This window comes from Trichechus manatus, unplaced genomic scaffold (assembly GCF_000243295.1).
Source record: "Trichechus manatus latirostris isolate Lorelei unplaced genomic scaffold, TriManLat1.0 scaffold00006, whole genome shotgun sequence".
Lineage (NCBI taxonomy): Eukaryota > Metazoa > Chordata > Mammalia > Sirenia > Trichechidae > Trichechus > Trichechus manatus.
The window spans coordinates 16,571,136-16,594,366 of NW_004443942.1; the positions used below are offsets into that span (position 1 = coordinate 16,571,136).

General features: G+C 35.3%; 1 protein-coding gene across 1 annotated transcript in view; it reads left to right on the plus strand.

Moving 5' to 3' along the window:
* Positions 1–23,231, plus strand: part of LUZP2 (leucine zipper protein 2) — a 548,883-nt gene that overhangs the window by 470,636 nt on the left and 55,016 nt on the right. Inside the window, exons 6-7 of the mRNA XM_012557421.2 lie at positions 5,478–5,552; positions 15,418–15,582. Of these exons, the coding sequence (XP_012412875.1) occupies positions 5,478–5,552; positions 15,418–15,582 (240 nt within the window). The remainder of the gene's footprint in view (positions 1–5,477; positions 5,553–15,417; positions 15,583–23,231) is intronic.

A 23,231-nucleotide genomic window follows, 5' to 3' on the forward strand; every position in this document is an offset into this window, starting at 1 on the left:
TCCAAGTATACATAAATATAAATTTTAATATTTTTATGTATTAAAGGATGAGATATTTTATCATAAAGAATATAGAATGAGAGTATTTTATAATGTAACATATTTTAGAATATTTGAATTTAGAATTAGAATGTGGGATTTCTAATGGTTTCTCCCCACGTCCCAATGAATCTTCTCATGTACCCACTGTCCGCAGTTCTGCATCATGTGCTGGAACACAGCTGCACGTTATTATTGCTTCCAAAATGTGCAGCAAGTGACATGCTATTATGTCCTATAGGGTGGTTAAAGAGTCAGAGTAACAACCCAAGTAACAAAGCTTTTGTTAGAAGTCATTTTAATGGTTTCTGACCTTGTTTCACTGATGCCACCTAAAGGCCTATTGAAACTCTGCCCTAATGCCAGGTCCCTAAAGTCAGCCATTGTAGCTCTCATTGAGGACTTGGTCTTCAATAAATGAGTCACAGTATTCTTCTAGCTTTGGGAAAGTCAAATCATAAGGTTTTTTTTTTTGTTTTTTTCTTTTAATTCTGCAGTAACCAAAACGCTGAAAGGAGGCTCTGTTCTCAATTCCATATTGAGAGAGTCTATACACTTTCCTGATCTGCCCTTAGATGGGACAGTTCCCAGTTCAGTCTTTTCAAGCCATACACAGTGCCAGAAAAGAATCTGTCTGAACATCATTACCCTAATACATTTGCATTGCTTCTTATATTTTATCAGAAGGTGAAATAGCTGAGACTTTAGGCAGCATTCAAAAGTCTGTGCTGATCTTCACATCTCTCAATTTAGCCCAACATAGTCAGAGATTTAATTTTTTTAATGTCATTTATTCATTGTGTGTAAGGCACTCCTAACAGTTAAAACTCAATGGTGAGAAAACTGTTGTAATCCCTCGTAGCTTAGAGAGTAAGTTGTTTATCACTCACTTCTATTCGAATCCATTTTCTAGAGCGGGTGAGAAAGAGTGGAATTATTGTGCATGGCCTAGGTGACAAGTCAAGCTTGGTTCAGCCTGCTTTCTGTGTCTTGGTGCGGGGGGGGGGGGTAAAAAAAGGAAAGAAAACATTGAAGTACTCTTGTGTTATCCTTGGTTTGTGATACACCATGAATTCTTACTACGTTTTCTTGCCTCCTGAAAAAATTGGTTCTCTGAGCTCAGTAATAAACTTTGTTTTTTTCAGAATTTTATTTTAGAACTTACTGCTTGGAAAATCCTTATACCTTTTGTTTACTAATCCTTGGTACTGAGAATTGTGGAGCCAACAGCATTTCTGTTTACACCTGGCTGCCAGAAGTCTTGGAGCAAAATTGATAGCTTAGCCAAGAGAAATGGATAGAACTTTATGACCCTATTTCAGTGCCTTTTTCTGCTATCACTACCCGACTCTGCCTTCATACCCCAGTCACAACCCTTATTACCATATGTGTTTCCCTGACCTGATATGTTTTGTGTTTAATACTTTATTATTTTTAGTGTGAAAATTGTCTCAGTCCTTTTTAGAAGGTATGGTATACATATTTTTATAGTCTATAAAATTCAGGGTGATTCATTAGAAAAATGAAAAAGAGGATAGCTAAATATTCCTACATAGATGGAAGAGGGTGAAGAAGGAATTAAAAATAAATTGTGTCAATGAGTTTTTCAGAAATATTGAAGCAGAAACTTAAGGATGAGTTAGAATCTTGCAGATTTAGCCATTCAACACAATTCTGTACAATGATTCATTGAAATTTCATATAAAGGTTAACTTTCTGGCATTGTGTAATTTCTTCCTGCTCCATCCAGCCCAGCTATAATTTCAAGCTTCTCAGAAAGAAAAAGAAAGGATGGTCCCATTCTTCATAGTCTTGCTCAATTTAAGGTGTAAACTCGAGAAAGACAGCACAGAGCAGCACCAGGAGCTCTAGATGTGAAGCCAGATAGTTTCCACCATTTCATGACTATAAAAACTTGGATCTCTGAAGCTCCATAGATTTTTAATAAAATAAATTAAGAATTATAATATGGACTGTACCTTTCAAATACATTAAGAAACACAGAGGAGAAAACACACATATACAAGAAGTTAAATGTAGTTTTTTGGTGTTACTTTAATTAAGAAGAGAACATCTTCCCTGACTTCTCAGACCACCTTGCGGAATCCTATTCTCTCAGTTGCAGCTTATACACACCGCCAGTTTAGCAATTAGAATCTTATATTGTGATTTTAACTTTGTGTGTTTGTTTTTCCTCCTCTATCCTATAAGTACACTGTACTGTAAGTATTATAAGTTTATAGTTTTCAAGTAGTGTAAGACAGGGAATGTATATTTTCATCCTTATATTCTTAGGTTATGTTTCGTAGACTGAGAGAAATTTAGCCTTTCAGGGATATGTATTCAATGATTGAATATGAAGGAAAGCTATTCTAGAATCATACCTAAATTCTCTCAAGTAATCCTGTGCTTTATTTCACAAGACTTTGTATTTTCTCAATTTAACTTTATTGACCGATAACAAAATTCACTATCTGGTAAAGTTCTCCATCTTCCATGGATCTTGTGATGGTTTAACACCCGCCAAAGTGTTCTGGTATATAATTTTATGTCCTCTATGTATGAGCCCTGGTGGCACAGTGGTTAAGAGCTTGGCTGCTAACCAGAAGGTCAGCAGTTTGAATCCAGAAGCTGCTCCTTGGAAACCCTATGGGGAAGTTCTACTCTGTCCTATAGGGTGGCTATGAGTCAGAGTCGACTCAATGACAAGGTTTTTTTTTATTTAAGAGTTAAGGAGCCCTGCTAATTGAAAGGTCAGAGGTGTGAACCCACCAGCACTCCATGGGAAAAAGATGTGGCAGTCTGATTCCATAAAGATTTATAGCCTTGGAAACCCTACGAAGCAGTTCTATCCTACCCTGTAGGGTCACTATGAGTCAGAATCAACTCAACAGCAGTGGGTATGTATAAATTAATCCAGAAGCTGATCATTTGAAGACTACAACCAAAGTATTACAATATGAAACAGTGTCTTAGTTTGAATGATTACTTTTCCATACCCTTTAGTTAACCTCTACCCCCCAAGATTCCTTAGCTAGTTTATCCTGGCTTCACTGAGTTCCTAGAAGATTTAAATAATTGAAGTCCTGCATAGCTTTTAAAGACATATTTAGTATTCCTCTTGTAATCTATTCTTCTTCCCCTGATACAAGCTTCCCAGATTGCTATATTGGCTCCTTTAATGCTGTATAAATTCCAGGTTAAAAACAGAACAAAACAAAACAAACAACAACAAAAACTATGTTTATATTACTTATCAAACATTTATATACTAACAATTGGCTTGGCACTGTTCTAAGCGTTTTATAGATATTAACTAATTTCTTGCTTCTAACTATACTATGAAGTAAGTTCTTTATTATCCTCATTTTTACAGAAAAGGAAACTGAGGCATCCAGAGGTTAAATACCTTACCCAAGGCATTTACAACTAGTAAAGGCTAAGAGCCAGTCTTCAAACTCCAATGGTTTAGCTCCAAAGTTTATCTCCGACCATCTCTGCTTGCTGTCTCCCCAGAGTAGAAAACTAGGCTGAGAAAAAGTAATATGCAACTTCAGAAATGCAAATTTTATTACACATAGAGTGAAAGAGAGGGAATTTATGCTTATGTAATCTTGTGTCTTAACTGAAGATAACATTTGCAAATGCAAAATGGGATATATGAGATGCAGATATAATTTTGGAAGTTTGCAGTTTTTCCCTATTTTTTAACTGATTTAAAATAATATCTTTACTATGGTAGATAAGGGACTACCTTATTTGGCCCTTTCTTGTCTTCTTCCCTTACCATTTGTCTTGCTCAATATGCTTTGGATACACTGGACTAATTTTTCTCAAAAATTCTAAGTTTATTTCTACCTCAAGCTCCTAAAAACTCCCCTATTTTTGCCTGATTTGCTTAGTCCCATGATTTAGTTCTCTGCTTAAATTCACCTCATCAGATCAGCTCCTTTGATGACACGTATCTATGTTGATTAGCTTTTGCCATGAAACAAACAGCCCAAAACCCCGGGGCTGAAAGCAAAAATTATTTAATATATCACAAACATATGTGGCTTGGCTGGCAGTCAATAGTCTTGGCTGGGCTCATGCATAGCTTTGCAGACATGCAGGCTTGCTTTATCCATCAGTAAATTGACTATGGGCTCTGCTCTAAATTAGGCTTAGCCACCGCAGCTTAGCTGATGCAGCTCTGTTTCAGCAGGTTAGCTCAGTCATTTCATTCTCGTGGTGATGGCAGAACAGCAAAAGAACAAGCCCAATTTCATAAGAGTTTTTTGCATCCCATTGACCAAATAAAGTTATATATACAAAATCAGAATCAAGAGGAAGTTAAATATACTTTACCTCCTGATGAGAGGAACTGCAGAGTCACATGGCCAAGGATGTGGATATAATAAGGGAGATGAAGAAGTAGAGATTTGAGTCATTAATATAACCTCCTTCCCACATTCTCTGTTCCCTCTTCCAGCTTTATTTTCTTGATATCAACTATCAGTAATCTCTTTGAGGACAGGGATTTGTTTTCTTTACCATTATACCGCCAGTGCACAGAATAGTGTCTGATACATATTATGAGCTCAAATTTACTTGTTGGAATTTTAAAATGATCAAATGAATTCTGATAACCTATAAGATGGCAGCATTCATAAAGCAAATTAAAATAAATGTATTAGATTATCTTGCTCTTGACAGATACCACAATCAACAGGGGAAAATGAACTAATTGAGCAAATAAATTTGTAGATCACTTAAGGGAAATAGCCTTTTTTTAGTAACTTCTTCTATTCTCACGGCCTAGCTCAGTGCATAGAATAGTAGATGATATGGAAATTAATCAGTAGATGAATGGATGAATGAAATGATAGTGGAATGAACCAAGGGGGTGAGAGTGTCATATGCAGGCTGATAACAGGACTTCCAAGACTTCCCACTCCTCATTTGAACCTTTGTAGTATGGGGTAGAAAATTGTCATTTCTTGTTTGGATAAGTTAAGGGCTTTACCCAAGATCACATAGCTAGGAAGCAGTTGAACATATACTTTCTTAGTCAGAGGCCATTGCTCTTTTCTTTTAATAGCACAGTTAGGGTGTTTTTAAAGGTGCAGAGATCTGACAGGATGGAGAAGCATGTGGAGTTAAAATTCAATAATAAAAACAGTGAATACTAGCGACACAATAGAAGGATTCGAATCATAAATATTTTCAGTGGCTTGAACTGGACTACACATATTGGTCCAGTGAAGCATTTAGTACGTATTCATCTAGAAAACAGCATTTTATGCAGTCTAATCAAATGACCATATAATTCTAAATTAATCCCACAAGGTAAAAAATGTTTTTTTTTTTTAAATTCACAGACAACACATGACAAATCCTTAAAGTAGAGGAAGGAGATTATAGAATTTCTGAAAGATTTTCCTTCTTTCATTTTACAGGCCCAACAGCTTACTGATCTGGAGCAAAAATTGGCTGTAGCCAGAAATGAATTGGAGAAAGCAGCTCTTGATAGGGTAAGTTTACGTCCATGAACCTTCACAACTTGGTTTTAGAAAATAAGTGAGGATGTGCTCATTGCTTCCCATGATTTATTGATGCAATTCCAGTTGCTGTGCATATAAGATAGATACAGAATGTATAGTTGTTTGATATTCCCTTTGGAATCCAATTTTTTTCTTGTTTTTACTTCTAGAGTAAATTGACTCAAAGATTTAGGCTCTGTGAGTTCATGACTTCATTCTTTGCCTCGTTGGTACATTTGTTTTATCGTGCCATGAATAAACATGCTTTAAAGCACTAACTGAGATGCTATGTATAACTTTGGATGAATGAGTTATGAAGTAAATGGAAGTAGTCACTGGCATTTTTCAGTTTTGAAGTCTTAAACGCGAGTTCTGGAGGTAGAGACATGAAAGAAGAGAATTCTCTTAAATGACAGAGCCATATAAAGATAATGCAAGAACAGGTGACAGTTTTTTTTTTTTTTAACCACAGCTTTATTCAAATATAGTTCACATCCAAAAAAGTCACTCTTTTAAAGGTAATGCAGTTTTGTAATCACCATTATCTAATTCCTGAAGGTTTTCTTCACTTCATTTTGCCTCGTTTATTTCTTTTTGTTTTTCTTAATCTCTTATGTGCTATAACTGTACATGCTCAGGATATACCACAAGTCCCATCCAATGAATTCAATTGACTTGGATCCACAATCAACTCCCATGGAGGCAGCAGTCACGAAATCAAATGATGCATTGCATTGGGCAAATCTGCTGCAAAAGAGTTATTTGAAGTGTTAAAAAGCAAAGATGCCACTTTAAGGACTATGGTGCACCTGACTCAAGCCATGTGTTTACAATTGCCTCATATGCATGAATAAGGAAGACCAAAGAAGAATTGACACTTTTGATTTATGATGTTGAATATATATTGAATATAGCATGGACTGCCAAAAAAACTAACAAATCTGTCTGGGAAGAAATACAGCCAGAATGCTCCTTAGAAGCTAGACTTAGTCTCACATACTTTGGACATGTTTTCAGGAGTATCAGTCCCTGGCGAAGGATATAATGCTTTGTAAAGTAGAGGGTCAGCAAAAGAGAGGAAGACCCTCAGTGAAATGGATTGATACACTGGCTGCAACAATTGGCTCAAGCATAACAAGGATTGTGAGGATGGTGCAGGACTGCGCAGTGTTTCGTTCTGTTGTACGTAGGGTCACTATGATTCAAAACCAACTTGATGACAGATACCTAACAACAACAACCCCATCCAGTGACTACCTTGCAGTTCAATGCTCTTCATCTGAGACATACATGGAGAAAATGAAAGTGGCATATGGAAAGGACAATGTAATATAGAGGAAGAAATTGATAATATAATTCAGAACTACTGTTCTGTTGCTAAATAGTTATGCTTTGTAAAATTTCTTACTATCTCACACTCACATTTTTCTTTATTTTTAAATCTAATTTATAGTGTTTTAGGGAGCAAATATTCTTTTTCCTTAAGTTTACTCATAAGAAGAGGGTAGAGTGATTTTTCAATCATTTATTTCTTTGATCAGTCTGAACCCATCTATTGAACATCTAACGCAATTTTCTTTAATACCTAGAAATTTTCTAACTCATATTAATATGCAACATTCTGAATATAAGAACTGAATCTCCCATAGTATTTCAGACTTTTAGGAAAAAGGAACACCTACATGGTTCGCAGTCAAAAGCATTGACGGTATATGCCTGAGCAATAGTTGCAATTCTGGATTAGTCTGAGTTTTACTAAAACTTCAGTTCATTCTCTGCTGGAGAGCAATTCCTGATTAAATTGGGATGATCAGCTTCATCCTGTCTAACAGTAAAAAGGTGGATCCTCTCATTGAAGATATAACCCAGAGAATATATAGTTAATTCATATACAATATCTGGCCCATAATATAAATATTTTATACATGTGTAGAGGCAATATCATTTCATCAATATATAAGAGAAAAACAAACAATACACGCAGACCTAGAGCTAATTCATTTATTAGCATTAAAAAATTATCAGCTATGATCGATATGTTTTAAAATAGAGGAAAAATAGAAAGGAAAAAAAAATGACAGATGAAAGGATAAAAAAATTCACCAGACTTGGAATCTTTAAAATAATCAAGTTAACATACTGGAAATAAATTTGTTGCTGTTGAGTCAATTGCTACTCATAGTGACCCTATAGAACAGAGTAGAATTTCCCATAGGGTTTCCAAGGCTGTAAATCTTTAAGGAAATAGATTGCCATATCTTTTTCCTGCAGAGCAGCTGGTGGGTTTAAACCACCAGACCTTTCACTTAGCAGCCAAATGTTTAACCATTATGCCACCAGGCCTCCTTGTACTGGAAATAAACAATATAATATTCGTAATTAAAATTTCAACTGATTGGTTGGTAGAAGATTGATGTAGTAGAATTGAGGACTAGTGAAGTGAAAGGACAATTAATATAAAATACCTATACTAATGTACAGAAAACTCTGGCGGCATAATGGTTAAGAGCTACTGCTGCTAATGAAAAGGTTGGCAGTTCAAATCCACCAGGCACTCCTTGGAAACTCTATGGGGCAGTTCTACTGTGTCCTATAGGGTCTCTATGAGTCGGAATCACCTTGATGACAATGGATTTGTTGTTGTTTTTTTTAATAGTAATGTACAGAAAGTTAAAAGAAATGAAAAATAAAAAGTGAATAAGGGGTATAAGAGAGAAGTTCAAAATTTCTAACATATCTATAGTTTTCAGTTTCAAGAAATAAAGGGATAGGGCAGAAGTAATATTTGTAGACATAATGGCTGATAATTTTCCAAAGCTTTGAAAGTCACCAAGCATAGATTCAAAAATATCAGTAAACCACAAACATGTTAAATATAATCACCTTATAGTCAAACTGTCAAATTTAAAAAATGTGCTAAATAGAAAATAAATAGTAAATTGTAGCTATCAAGTTCCTGGGTCATGTAGATGGTTAAACTCCCAGCTACTAACCAGAAGAGTTGTTGGTTCAAATCCACCCTGAGGCAACTCAGAAGAAAGGCCTGGCATTCTACTTCTGAGAGGACACAGCCTTTGAAAACCCTATGGAACACAGTTCTACTTTAACACACATGGGGTTGCCATGAATCCACTTGATGGCAACAGGTTTGTTTCCCTTTTTTGGTTCAGCCTAAGTATGTTAGTGAATGTATTAAAACAATAATGGTCTAAATACGCCAAGTACAAGGTTGAAATTATCAGACTGGATTAACCAAAAACTCTGTGATTCTTACAAAAGACCCACTTTAAATATAAAGACATAGAATGTTTGTAAATAAACAGAATAGGGGAAAAAAAAGATAAACTAACCAAGCACTAACCCAAATATAGCTTGTGTATCAGTACTAATATGATTCAAAATATATTTGAAGCAGGGATTTTTTTTTAGTGATGAGAAAGGACACTCATATTGGATCAATCCAAGAGGAAAATATCACAGTCTTAAAGCATTATATATTAGTAATATTCCATCAAAATGCATATAAAGAAAAATTCTACAGGTAAGATCCATGCACTTTCCTATTTTATGCTATATTGCAATAAACTTTATTAATTAAATACAAGATACTTAACCTCACTCATAAAATGGAAATTGTTAATTAAAATAATGAGGTTCCACTTCAACGCCATCAGATTGGCAAAAATAAAAAAAAGTCTGATATCAAATTCTGACCAGGATATGAGAAAATAGGAACTCTCAAGTGCTATTGCTGGGAGTGCAATTGGTACAACCCTGTTGGAATGTTTTTCCTTACACTGAATCTTTTCTCTGATTTGTCTTCATATAATCCTTTCAGTCAGCCAGTGGCCAAACAGGTCTTAAATGCCTTCTGTGTGACCAACCTGTGATAAGTACTGTGAGAAATAAACTACACTTAGAAGACATGGTCTTGGGCCCCACATCTTATACAGTTTTGTTGGGCACCAACAAATAAGAAATAATTTTGTGCTGAGCTATGTGGCAATAGAAGCACAGAGAATCAAAACCATGCCAGGGTCTCACTTTCCGGATGAGAGACTGTGTTGTGTAGTGGTCCAAAGGAAGCTCTCCAGAGTCACTCTGCTGCGTTCAATTCACAACCATTCCCCTGAATGACTCTGCTTGAATCTCTCAAATTCTTTCTGCTTCACTGTAAAATGGAGATAATAATAGAACTTAATAGAGATGATGGGAAAATTAGATAATTAAAAAAAATTAAAGCAGGAACAATTCCTGACACATGGGAAGCACTCAATAAACTTAATAGCTATTATTATTGAACGAGAACACAGAGGCTGACTCTCTGTGATGACAATTCCTTCCTTAACCTTCAAGATCTTTTCATTCCTTTTGGTACAGTGTACTATAAAAGCATTTCTTACAACTGGAGGTTGATTTCAACAAATCTCATGTTTGGTAAGTATGAGGCTCATAAACTGCTCCAGAAAGTCAGGTAAAAATGCTATCTCACTTCAAAATTGATAAAAGATATAGTTTAATGAAATCACTCTTTACCTCTCTCCATCATCTTTAAATGAGACATTTTTATGCTCTTCAGGTGTCTAACTCCTAAAAATGTTATACTGGGCTTCAAATAAATCTTAAATCTCTCATAAATATTATGAAAATAACATCTTCACACCCCAACTTGGTTCTCATGGCATATTGAATGAAAGAAGTCTTTGTTTACTATTCCAATATAAACAATTATAATTTTAAGTCTGAGAATCAACCTTGAGTTTCCCAAATAATTAATTATTTACTTAGCAATATCTTATCAATTATAATGAGCCTTAGCTACTGAGATATAAATGACTTGATGATGTGGAAATCTAGCTCTCACACTTTCATATATTAAAAAAAAGTTTGTGTTACTCTGACCCTCATGAAATTTGTCCCAGGAAGACATACATTATTACATCCAGATTACAGGTGACACAAAGTTAGACAACTTATATAGAAACCCAGTACTGAGTAGTAACAAAGTGAGGATTCTTTTTGCCACAGTACAGTCTCTGGCACATAACAGGAGTGTAATAACAGTTATTAACTGAATAGATAAATGAACACCTGATTTAATGAATGAATGAACAACATCCTATGTAAAAGAGACCTAGAGATCACTTAGAGAAGAGAGCTAAACATGTTGAATGACTTGACAGGGTCCAGAGAGCTGATTTCATGGAAGAAATAAAACAAGGGCAAAGACTTTGAGTTCATAGCCTCCCATCGTCTTTTCAATGCCGGCAGCTGATATTGCACCCAGAATTTTCTGGGACATTGTGTCTTAGTGTAAATGAATTGAGGCAAACGTCAATAATATCTTGTGAATTTTTATTTGTCAGGAGATGAGAAATTAGGGACACTTATCTTTGCAAGGTATATATTTTGTGCCCAGAAAAAAAGCATTTTTTTTCACATACACACATACAAAGTTGCCCTCTCAACTCTACCACTATTTTAATATATGTATGTGTGTGTGTGTGTGTGTGTGTGTGTGTGTGTGTGTGTGTGTACGTAAAAACCCATTGCTGTCTAGTCGATTCTGACTCATAGTAACCCTATGAGACAGAGTAGAACTGCCCCATAGGGTTTCCAAGGAGCTGCTGGTGGATTCAAACTGCCGACCTTCTGGTTAGCAGCCGATCTCTTAACCACTGCACCACCAGGGCTCCGTATATATACACACACACACACACACACACACACACACACACACACACACACACATATATACAGGCACAATAACGTCTTATAATATTTACATATACAGCACGAGGGCCAGTATTTTGTTTATTTGCTGAAATAATAAATTTCTTGAATCATCCAATATACAGGATAAAAAGAAAAGTATTATATTATTATCTCATGTAACACAGCAGTAGACTATGCACTCTAGAGGGCATGCTTTACTTATTCATTCAATAATATTTGTTGAGTTTCTTCTATATGCCAGTCATTGTCCTAGAAACTGATGATTCCGTAGAAAATATACTTCCTCTCAAAGAAATTATATTCTAATCCCCTTTAATAAACATATAGATATGCATATAGATAAAATTAAGATAATTTTAAATGGTAATAAGGACTGTATAGGTCATAAAATTGGAATCTGTGATAGAGACTGAAGGATAGATCATTTCTGGAAAGGTGATCAGGGTCTGTGTTTTGAAGATGATATGTGAGCTGTGACATAAATTGTAAGTGAAAGGTAGCTATGTTGATTTGTGGAAGAATTCTGAAGAAAGAGTACACAGCAAGTGTAAAGCCTCTGAGGTGGGAATGGCTGGAATGAATGAGAGTCTATGCACAAAGAACATTGTAACAAACCTGGTCTTTTGGGTAAGAACTTTGCATTTTATATTACTATAATCGGCAAAGCAAGTAGGAAAAGTAGTTTGGGGCAGAAGAAAGGCAAGATCAAAAAAAAAAAAAAAAAGACAGACTTTGAGAGAGAATAGGTTGTAAGATCTAGGATAAATTATGCTTTATAGAGTTGACAGCGTATTTCATTAGGAGACATCTTGTTTCAGTGAACTACAAAGTGATTAGCAGTCTGCAGTTTTAAAAGAGAATGCACTTAACAGTATAAATGAAAATATAGTAATACTGTAAATTTACAATATTATAAAATACTGTTGCATTGTGAAATCATTGCCTGAGTCCTGCTCATGGGAATGGGTTAAGCCAAACCTGAGTAGTGGTAGTAATTGGCTTCATTAAGTTAGAGGGACTTTATGAAAGTTGGGTAGAAAACTGACAAACAGGACAGGGTTTGTTAAGGGCAATTGATGGTCTTTGGCCAGAAAAACTCTACAACGTAGTCAAGGAATGTGTTCAGAATCTATAATACAGGGCCAATTTGCAGGTTTGCGGTTCAAAGGAGAATGAAGTCAGAGGTTATGAGATTAAGAGTAGGTTGAAATATGACATCTAAGATAGCTCACTACTGTACCCATGAAAGGTGAGTTGGAGGTGATAACTATGGGATGCTGGCTGCCTTGGTCTAGGGTAATCTTGGCTACTTCAGGAATGCTGTGGGAGCAGACAATTGCACCAAAGCTCAAATCATTGAAACATATAATAGATACATACCTCCCATCAATACTCTTTTGGAAAATTTGCCTTGCCTAAATACTGAAATACAGCCAGAGTGCTCCTTGGAAGGGAGGATGGCTAGACTCAGGAGGGCCAGTCCCTGGAGAAGGACATCATGCTTGGTAAAGTAGAGGGTCAGCGAAAAAGAGGATGACCCTCGATGAGACGGATTGACACAGTGGCTGCATCTATGGGCAAAAGCATAAGAATGATTTTGAGGATGGTGCAGGATCATGCAGTGTTTCATTCTGTTGTACACAGGGTCACTTAGAGTTGAAACTGACACCTAACAACAACACCTAACAACAACAACAATAACAAATAGCATTTACTGAAAGTCAGTGTTTGAAACCATTAACCTAATGATGCTCACTATTTTCAGCATCTGAGTTCTGCTATACTCGGTCTTAGGGATTTGTGCTTCATACTGATAAATCTGTTATGGTATCATAGATCTTAAGCCTGTTGTAGATCCAACTTTTTGATACTGCATATGGTGTGCCAAGAGGAGCCAAGATATGAGTAAAGTGAAGATAACGATTGTGGCTTCTGGCCTGATCTGAGCATTTAAGGTCCACATTTAAAAGCCACATAAGCTTTGGGTCCTAGCCAAGACGTGCCTGACCCTGTCACATTAGCTCTATTGCCATTGTCTCACTGTAATATGCAAAAGAACATATTCAAATTGCTAGTGTCACCTGGCTTATTTCATACCTGATACAGCATTCAGTGCCATGACCTTCCAGCCTGCAGTGAGAGAAAAGGGAAGGGTCAGCCAAGATTGTAGCAAATCCCAACAGAAAGAGAAATCTGAACTATTCCTTCTTTATTTAATTTATTGAAATACCTTACTATTTCTCTGACATACAGATAAAACATTTTCTCTTGACTTTTTTTAATCATTTGTTCAAAAAATTATTCATTGATTCCCTTCTGATATATCTGGATTGTGCTGAGTACTGGGTATACAGTTGTGAACAAACATATAAATTTATATGTTTATATACATGTAAATTAAAAATTAGTGATGGGTTATATGAGAGAAATAAACAAGTTCAACAATAGCAAATAATATGGTGAGGAAGGGGCCAGAAACCAGGGACTCAGGCAAACAAATCCAAAGGGACCATTGTGAGTAAACAAATTCAAGTTTTAAATGTCATCATTCAGCTTAGCCTCTCCTACCCACTTTCCAACACCCTTCCACCCTAGTGGTTGTCAGGTTTTAATTCAGTCTTGGATAACCTGACAAGGCAAGGTTAATAGGAGGAAAATGCATGTCTGTCCTACAGCTGATATATTCCCAGTTGATTCCATTACAGCTGCATTTTTATCTCTTGAAATGACCAAAAGAGAGAGATTTCATCAATTGCTATTCTACCAATAGACAATCTCATCTGAAATACCAATATTATCATATACCACATAAGAGTAGAAGGCACAGAGTTAGGTATTGGGGTGGATCTAAGTTGTGATTCCTACTATCAAGAAGCTGACTTTTCTTGTGAGGACTTTGTAAACAGCAAATAGGAGAGTACGTTATAGGAAGGCATATTCCTGGCATAATATATGCAATGTAGTAGTTCTGCTGGGAATTCACTACTTTGCCCGGTAGAAACAACAGACTTTGTTGGCTTATTGATCCAGGAAGTACACAAAAAGCTTAGCCTCTGCGTTTACCAGCGTATCCAGGATCTTGGATCCAGTAACTAAGTCCATTCTCATCTGCCTTGGCCCCAAGGCCATATCTCTTTCTATAAATGGACGTTAATGTGCCATTGTCTTATCATTAAGGCCTATATTCATCCCCCACATTACCCCTGTGCTGCCGTAGAAACAGCCTTTGGGTTTTCCTCACAGTTTTATCCCTCTTTTCATTTTGGCACCTGAGTATTTCTGTTTCATTTGTGCTCAGCCTTATGTTAATTATTTGTTATATTTTATCAGCATTTTAAAATTTTTTTATCAGTGGAAGCTGGAAGTTAGAAGGAATAATTGGGACTGTTTTAGTTCCGTGTGCTTTGTGACCTAAACCAGAAATCCACCCATGTGAAAGTTTGGAGCCTTATTTTCTTTATAGTAAAATAGTAATAATAAAGCCAGTTTCATAGAGGTTTGAAAGAATTAAATTGTTCCTTGTGTATGAAAGTGCTTGAAATATTATGATAATCTGTGCTAATTAAAAATGTTAATATTATTCACTATCATATCAGATTAACTCTTATCACTTAACAAAGTCCAGAGGAAATGAAAATTTTATCAGAGACAAGTTTCTTCTTCTCAGTGGGTAGGGAGATTGAGTTGAGGTACAGATTAATCTGAAAAGCACAGCGGCCTACATTGCTAGCAGAGGGATTCTAAATATAGGAGGTTGATGCTAACGGAAAGAAGGTAGATTTCTAAGAAGTACATTTTTTCCTTCAGAGTGAGTCTGGAGTAATATTTCCTTGTTGGTGAACTATCATGACTGGGATCACATCAATTCAAGGGAAAAAATAAGATGTATCTCTGAATTTGGGTGTTCAAAATACATCATGAAATGCATTACTCCTGAAAACTAACTTGAGAGTAGATTAAACATTTCCTACTAAATTTATAAATTAGGCAACTACTTTTCAAAACTGGTATGTATTTGTGTGGGGAGTGAGTGTGGGGTAGAGGAAAGGAAGAATGGAAGCAGATAAATGATGACCAGAACCAGATGTAAAGCACTTGCTGTCACTTTGTTGTTCCCTAGGAGTCACAGATGAAAGCAATGAAAGAGACAGTACAACTCTGCCTGACATCGGTTTTCCGTGATCAACCTCCCCCTTTGAGTCTGATCACGTCAAATCCAACTCAGATGGTACTTCCACCCAGGACAATTGACTCTAAGATTCCAGACTCAATGACAAAAAACAAGGTACACTTTATTATAACTTTGAAAAGTAAAATCAAGTACTGTGCTGCTTTGACAGTTCATGCTATCTGATCATCAGAGTGGAACCATAGGATATAAGATTCACTAAAACATGAGGCAGTAAAGGGAAATAGTAACCTGGTTTGTAAGGTCTCAGTAGTAACTTGGAAAACGTTGGAAGGCAGCTTTTCTTGATAGCTGTTTCATAAGTAGTTATATGAGTATATAAAAAAACAAATAAATAAAATATATTTTGTATTACATTCGAATACATACCACATTGCTCTTCGCTTACAGAGCAAAGGTCCAGTCTCATTAAGTCTGATGATTTTGGACAAAGAAGTTTAGTAATTCTATGGACATGTTACATTTGTCTCCAACTCAAACTATATTTGGATAAACCCATCATTAAAACTGGGCTCTTTTGACCCTGAATACGTGGGTAAACTATTGATTTTGGTTTAACTGATTTGCTATGAATAAATGTATTGTCCTGTTGTCAAAATAAATAATACATATTTATTATTTCTCTTGGTATATCATAGAAAAAGATAGGAAGCATTTAGATGAGACTATTTCGGGTATCGCTCATTTTTGAAAAACAATAACAATAAAATCCAATTGTTTAAGATAAAGTTCAATACATCTAAGTTAATACACTATAGAGCATTCTATTTTACAGATTAGCATTAAAAGCTTACCTGGTGTTTATGCTATGCCAACATTCTTTATCTTTTCAACAGTGGAGGAAATTGCATTTTATGTATTCTTGGGGCTTAATCTCTGTGCCGGCACTTTACAGATAATATTAAAAGGATCCTGAATACTGTCATGCGTATAGGACGTGCATAAGAGAAACAAACACTTAGGGCAAGGAATGTGTTTTCCTTTATATACAAAAAAGTAACTTTTTCAAATGAGAATATTTGATTGGTAAGTCTTCAGAGTTCGCTAATTATAGCCATAGTGATATGACGTGCCTGAGTGACAGTTGTGAGACAATCGCATCACTCAATCTCCCTGTGCCTCAGATTCCTCAGTGCCTACTTCAGGGTGCTGATGTGAAGTAAGCATTAAAAATAACAAGAAGAATTATTTTCCAAGACATCTGGCTAGTATCAGTATCTTCTTTCATTTGATTTTTGTAACCCTCAACCCTTCTTTAGACAGGTAGGTATTTGGGTAATTTTCCCTAAAATCTGTGAAACACACCCAAGTAATCAATATTTAGCCCACATATGGAAAAAGACAAAATATTCCCCAAAGAAGTTATTTTTACTTTGGATTATTTTTCTCCCATAAGATTTGGGGAATGTATTCGAAGTCTTGATTCCTATGCAGGCGTGTGTGCATGTGTATACCGATACATACATACACAAAATGTATATATCCCTGTGGGTTTTAAAAGCCACAGGTTTCATTGGAGGGGGAGTTCAAAATTATATGAGTTTAATAGAGAGAGCATAAAAATAATTTTTATATTGGTAACCCCCAAAGGACATTTATTTATTTTTTATTTTTTAAATTCTGGAGCATATCTATTGCATACTATTTTAGTTTAGTAGTTTCTGCTGAGCTTTCTCAATCAGGTCGATGGGCTTCCTTTCTTTTACTGCTGTCTCCGTAGATGTTATGTCTGCTTCTTTCTGATCAAAAGAATTGTTCCTTACTGTCCCTGTTTGAGTTGATTGTTACACTCTCAGTGCTCTGATAGCACAGTGTTTGGAACTCATGGCCCTTGACCATGTCTTGAATTCAGTGATGTCGGCATATACCTCACTCCTCAAGGGAGACGACTGCTTAGCTCATTGATCTGTTCTGCACTATTCAGTATCCAGCATGATCTTTCTATAGAAGTCATTTAATTGACACTTGCTGTGTGACTTCTTATTGGTCATTTTTCTTATATAGAATTTATAAATATATATATATTATTGAGTGCTTATTATGTGCTTAGTATTTAGATAAAAAAATTGTTTTCCACCTATGTACCAGGACTCTGCTAGTCACAGGGGATGGAACTTTGAAATGACACTGCCCTGACCTTATGGCGATTGCAGTCTAATTCACTGTACAGAGAAAACAAAACAAAAATGCAGAGGGTTTTCTGAGTAGTAGATAGTCTATCTCTTGGCCAAATCAACAGCAACTGGTTTGGATATCCAGTAAGTGATTATAGATTATACGTTTGCATCTAGAGCTCAGGGATGACTTCTGAATGGAGACGTAGGATTTGGAATCATCACCGCTATTGGCAAATAAATGTTAGAAACAGATTAAATTACCTGATGAGAATGCATATGGTGAGAGGAGATAAGAACCCCAAAGGACATCAGATATGAGAAATAACTGGAGTATGATGTTATGCCTAATCTAAAAGATGGGATATTTTGAGGATACATCCATACTCTTATGTTTTGTTGAGATACTCTACATTATTTATTTGAGCTGGGAACCAGGACTTCTTCCATGGCTGTGTGACTTAGCACCAAAAAACAGAATATCCGTGTTGTTGTGTATATTTAGAATGGTAAATGCTGATAATGTCTTATGAAAGCTGACTGTTAAATTTCCAGAATTTGTGCTAGTTGGCTGTTAAACACAACTATTATTAAATATTAATTATGTAAATTTACAATTAAATAAATTATATTAAAAGCAAACATGGCAAATACTCAAAGCTTCCAGATTATTTTACTACATCATGCTATTATCTAGGCTCTTGGAGATATAATGTCTTCTGAATTTTTGAGGTAGCAATACTATGTAATAGTATACTACCACACATCTCTGCACACCTCTTCACAACTTCAAGTTCACTGACATCACATTGGTGGATCAAAATTGGTAGTACATATACCATGGAAATTCACAAACACTGCAGATCAGAGTCCTACTCCCCAAAGCTAGTGTATAACAAGTGCCTGTCTGTGTGTGAGTTCAGTTGTGTATGTGTGTGTGTGCGTGTGTTCATCATTAAGAAAGGCTTTCTGGGTATCAAAAATAATATACACACAAAAGGTGATTAAACTTTTATCTTTTTCTCTTCTACTTGTATAGTCGTTAGATGCATAGTTTACATATTTACTTGCCATTGCCTTTGAGTCAATTCAGATATACAGTAATTGCTCAGAAAAGCCAAAATAATAATGAAAACAAACAAGCTTGTTCAGTTAATGGCACATTCTGAAAACTTTAAATTTTATAGCTCCATTTTAAAATTTGATTTAATTATATTCACTTTTACTGTAAAAATATTACATATGACCCTATATAATTTCAAAAATATATAAATTTTAGGGGAGGAGAAGGAAACATCGCTAAGACTCATGTTTTTTTGGTGACTAAATATGAACTAGTACTACAGTAATGTCTTTGGTGCTTGACAATTGTGTAATATACAGTTTAAGGCTAGGATTCAGCCACTTTTTATTTTTGAAATCTTGATCAAATTACTTCACTCTTCTAAGACTCATCTTCCATATCTATAAAATGGAGATAATAATAGAACCTACCTTACAGCATTGTTGGTGAGATTAAATGAGAAAACTCACAGATAGCATTCAGTGTGTATAGTAGTGCTTGACACTGAGAAAGCTCTTAATAAATGTATGAAGTGAGTATTGCAGAATCTGAAAGCCATGGTAACCCTATGAGAAGATTTAAGGAAGGTTTTTGGAAGGATATTATTTTAATTAAAATAAAAAAAACTATCTTTTTCTTCTTATACAAGCGTGATAGTATAATACATCTATTCAAATAAGTACAACTGCAGTTTTCTTAATAGCGTCAAACTGTAGTGCAATCCTCACAGTACGTTTAATGTCCGGGATCATAATAGCAAATACCATAAAGAAAGGTAGAAAGTTGAAAGACAGCCAAAGTGAGAAACAATTCAGATAAGCAATGTGGATAAGAAAGTGATGAAATTGTTATTAAAACCCAGAATTTCATCCCAGCTCCAGGCTGTTAGCAGTCCCTGTCTGTCTTTTTCTTCCTTTTCATGCAACACACTGCCTTAGATTTAGCTGCAGTTTACATTGTTAAAGGTCATAACTGTGGTATCTGTTTAATTGGACAAGGATGATTTGTTAATTTATTTTCAAGTTTGTTAAAAATGTCAGTCATGCTACCGCAGGAGGCAACTGTGGCCCAACTCAGGAGCTTAAATACTTTATTCAGGCAAAAATTGCATTCTGTTTGGTGCCTGCAGGTTTGAGCAAGGCAGATTTGCATTTCTCTGTTCACTGCCAAAAACCTATTACATAGTAAATTCCTAAAACTCTCCAAACAGTGCACATGTAGTCATTGCAGATCAATGGTTCTCAATCTGGCTGCATATGTTAATCACTGGGAGCTTCAGAAATACTCTCGCCTAGGTGTCAAACCTAAAGATTCTTATTAAATCAAGCAGTAGGGGTGCTAGACTTTGGGGTTATTCAACTCTCCCCCAAGGTTATTCTAATTTACAGTCAAAATTGAGAAGCATTAAGATCCTTACTCTAGGGATAAGAAAAGACTCTAAGAAATAAACTTGTCCTTTCTCTCCACTTTTCTGCTTCTAGAAAAGAATGTATCTCAGCTGGCCCAGAAGTGATGAGTTTTAGATAGCTGCTTTTCCACCTGCTGTCTGGCATTAGCTATCCCTATATTTATCTCTACCATGGATCATCTCCATTCTCTCCCTGATTCAAACTCGTATTTTATGTCTTTATGTGCCCAGGGTTATTGAGAGTATAAAAATGAAGTCATAGATCTAAAGCATTTTTGTAAAATGTAACATTATTTCTAAGGAATTTGGTTTGGATTTGTTTTTAGCCCTAGGAGCTAAATCTTGATGCCTTGTCTAATTATTCTACAGCAGATAGGGTATTTCTGTGGCCATAAATATTTTAAGTTAAAAATTCATGTTTTACATGTTGATAAATGAACATATATATGCACATATTTATATACTTGTATGTATAGTTTATAAAATATATGTTTAACTGATAAAAACAACATTTGAATTTTTAAGGACTCTGATATTTTCTTTATATTACTGGTATGTGGGTTTGATGTGAAACTGTATCCTTCTAAATTTCCATTTATTCATCATCCAGATAAATACATAATGAGAACATAACTTACAGAATTTGGTTACTGGGTTATCTGTCTGAACTTCATTCAAAGGCATTTGTTAGCAACCTAGGGAAATAATTAATCCTTCTAAAATTCAAGTAAAATTTACAATGCTTTCTGGTAGAAATATTACCTTACATAATTCTAAGAAGTCATATTTATATACAAGGAAAACATCACTATTAAATGCCTTCCATGTCACAAAAGAATGCCTGCCCACCAGGTTCTACTGTCTTTTTCTATACTCTCATTAGAATTTGTACGGCACTGATCAAATAGCGATGACTTTCACGGTGCCTCCAGTGTAACAAAGAATAAGTAATTTTAAAGGAGTTTTAGATTAACTTCTAATTACCACTTGACTAATTACAGGTTAGAGAGACTGAAATATCCCCTCCACTTATCATCAGTCTGAGGCACATTTTTGCTTTGATAATGAAATTGCTGTTCAACTTTCACTTTTCTTTTTATCCAGTAAAAACTCTTAACCATGAAATCTCCATCGGATACATCTATTTCCAATAACACTTGAAAAAAAACCCGGCATCTAATATGAATCTAAGAAACTTACTATGATCATTTTAAGTCGTTTTTCCCCTCTGCAGGATTTATCCATTCATTTTAATTTTGACAATTTATCTTATACACTGGGAATAAACAAAAAGTTTTTAAACAATAGAAACCTGACAAAGTTAGAATTTTAGGTGGACGATCCCAGCAGTGATATACAGGGAAGGATAAGGAAGACATTAGAAGCAGACAAAGTTGTTGGGAGAGTAACACCATATTGTTGGTGAGAGATAGAGAAACTGTACCAATGGGAAGGAGAGGAGGGGATGGAAGAGGAGGGGATGAACTTGAGAAATATGAAGAACATAAAACTTGGAGGAGTTTGTGAGAAAGTGCAGGCGACAAGAATTTATACTTTTTTTTTTTTTTAAAGGAAACTGGACATGAAGAGGAAAGTGGGCAATGTCATGGTGGGATTCTTTTTAGGATGGAAGCAGCCTGAGCACATTTTTAGTAAGAGGTAAAGGCAAGAGTAAAAAACATATTGAAGATATACAATAGAGACGTAATCATGCAGATTTCTAGAAGAAAGAGCAAGAGATATGATCTAATGATAAGGCAAGGAGCTGGACTTGGAAAAGAGTAGGGACATACCAAAGATGAAAAGTGAATAAAGATAAATGAAGATTGGATCAATTTTGATATAGATGGGAGAGAAGTTCCAAAGTCAAAATTAGGTCCTGACTAAGTCTATAGAAACCCCCTGATCTTCTAGATAAATGCCTCAGAAGAACTTGATTTGCTGTTTATAACATCACATTAACTCCAATTTCTGTTCATCAGACTGTCATGTTCTCAAAAATGTTTTCAACATGAAATAGACAATGTCCTGCAAACAATATTTCTACTCAAAACCATCCATAGCTAAAAAAAAAAAAATGACCAACAACATCTCTTCTGAATCATTGCTGCCTTTTACTAATGTCAGCCTTAGCCCACTGTCTTTCTCCTACCTCCTGAACAAAGATTACTGAGCTACCTAATTGCAAAACTACCCCATTTCTTGACAGTATTTAATCCAGATCTGGCCATACTTCCATAATCTATTTGTAAAATCATAAACCCAAACTCTATATGAAGTCCCTTCCAATGCTCCCTGAGACACTCTGAAGTTTCTATCTTTGTTTTCTTTATAGCAAACCAATTATACCTGACTTTGTTTTACTCCAAGTGTGTTTCTGATGGACTTGGGATAGTGATCTGTGACAGATACAGGCCTGAATTTACTTTCTGACACTTGATAACTATCACAAAGGAGGTTATCAACATTGCTTTATATCAGGGCTTCGAACTAGTTCATTCTGGTTAGAACCCCTGCTGAGAATTTGCATTTCTAACAAGTTCCCAGACAATGCTAATGCTGCTGTTTAAGGACCGATTCTTAGAACCACTAGTAGAGCAGTGGTTCTCAAAATTTATTATACATAAGAATCATGTGGGGATCTTGTTAAAATTTGGATTCTGATTCAGTATACCCGGGGTGGAAATGCAGATTCTCAGCAGGGGTTCAAATCGGAATAAACTGGTTTAAAGCCCTGATTCTATTGCTATGTGTTCAAGTTCACAGATTTATTTTTTTCCCCTGCTTTGGGAACACGTGTGTTGGCTCTAATCTGCTATAAACCCAATCCAGTGAAAATTTCTTTCAGGTAATTCATTTTTATTTCAGATATCATATTCTTCTCTTTATAGATTCCATTTGGTTATTTATTTATGTCTTCCAGTTTTCTCTTTAATTTGTTAACATTTTCCTTTGAATGATTGCATATAGGCATAAAAGTTATTGTAATATCTTTAGATACAAATTATGTCATCTCTATTATTTATGGTAAGTTCCTATTTCATTTTATTTTAATTTTTTATATTTTATTGTACTTCAGGTGAAGCTTACAGAACAAATAGTTTCTCATGAAACAGTAGTACACATGTTGTTTTATGACATTGGTTAACAACCCCACAAC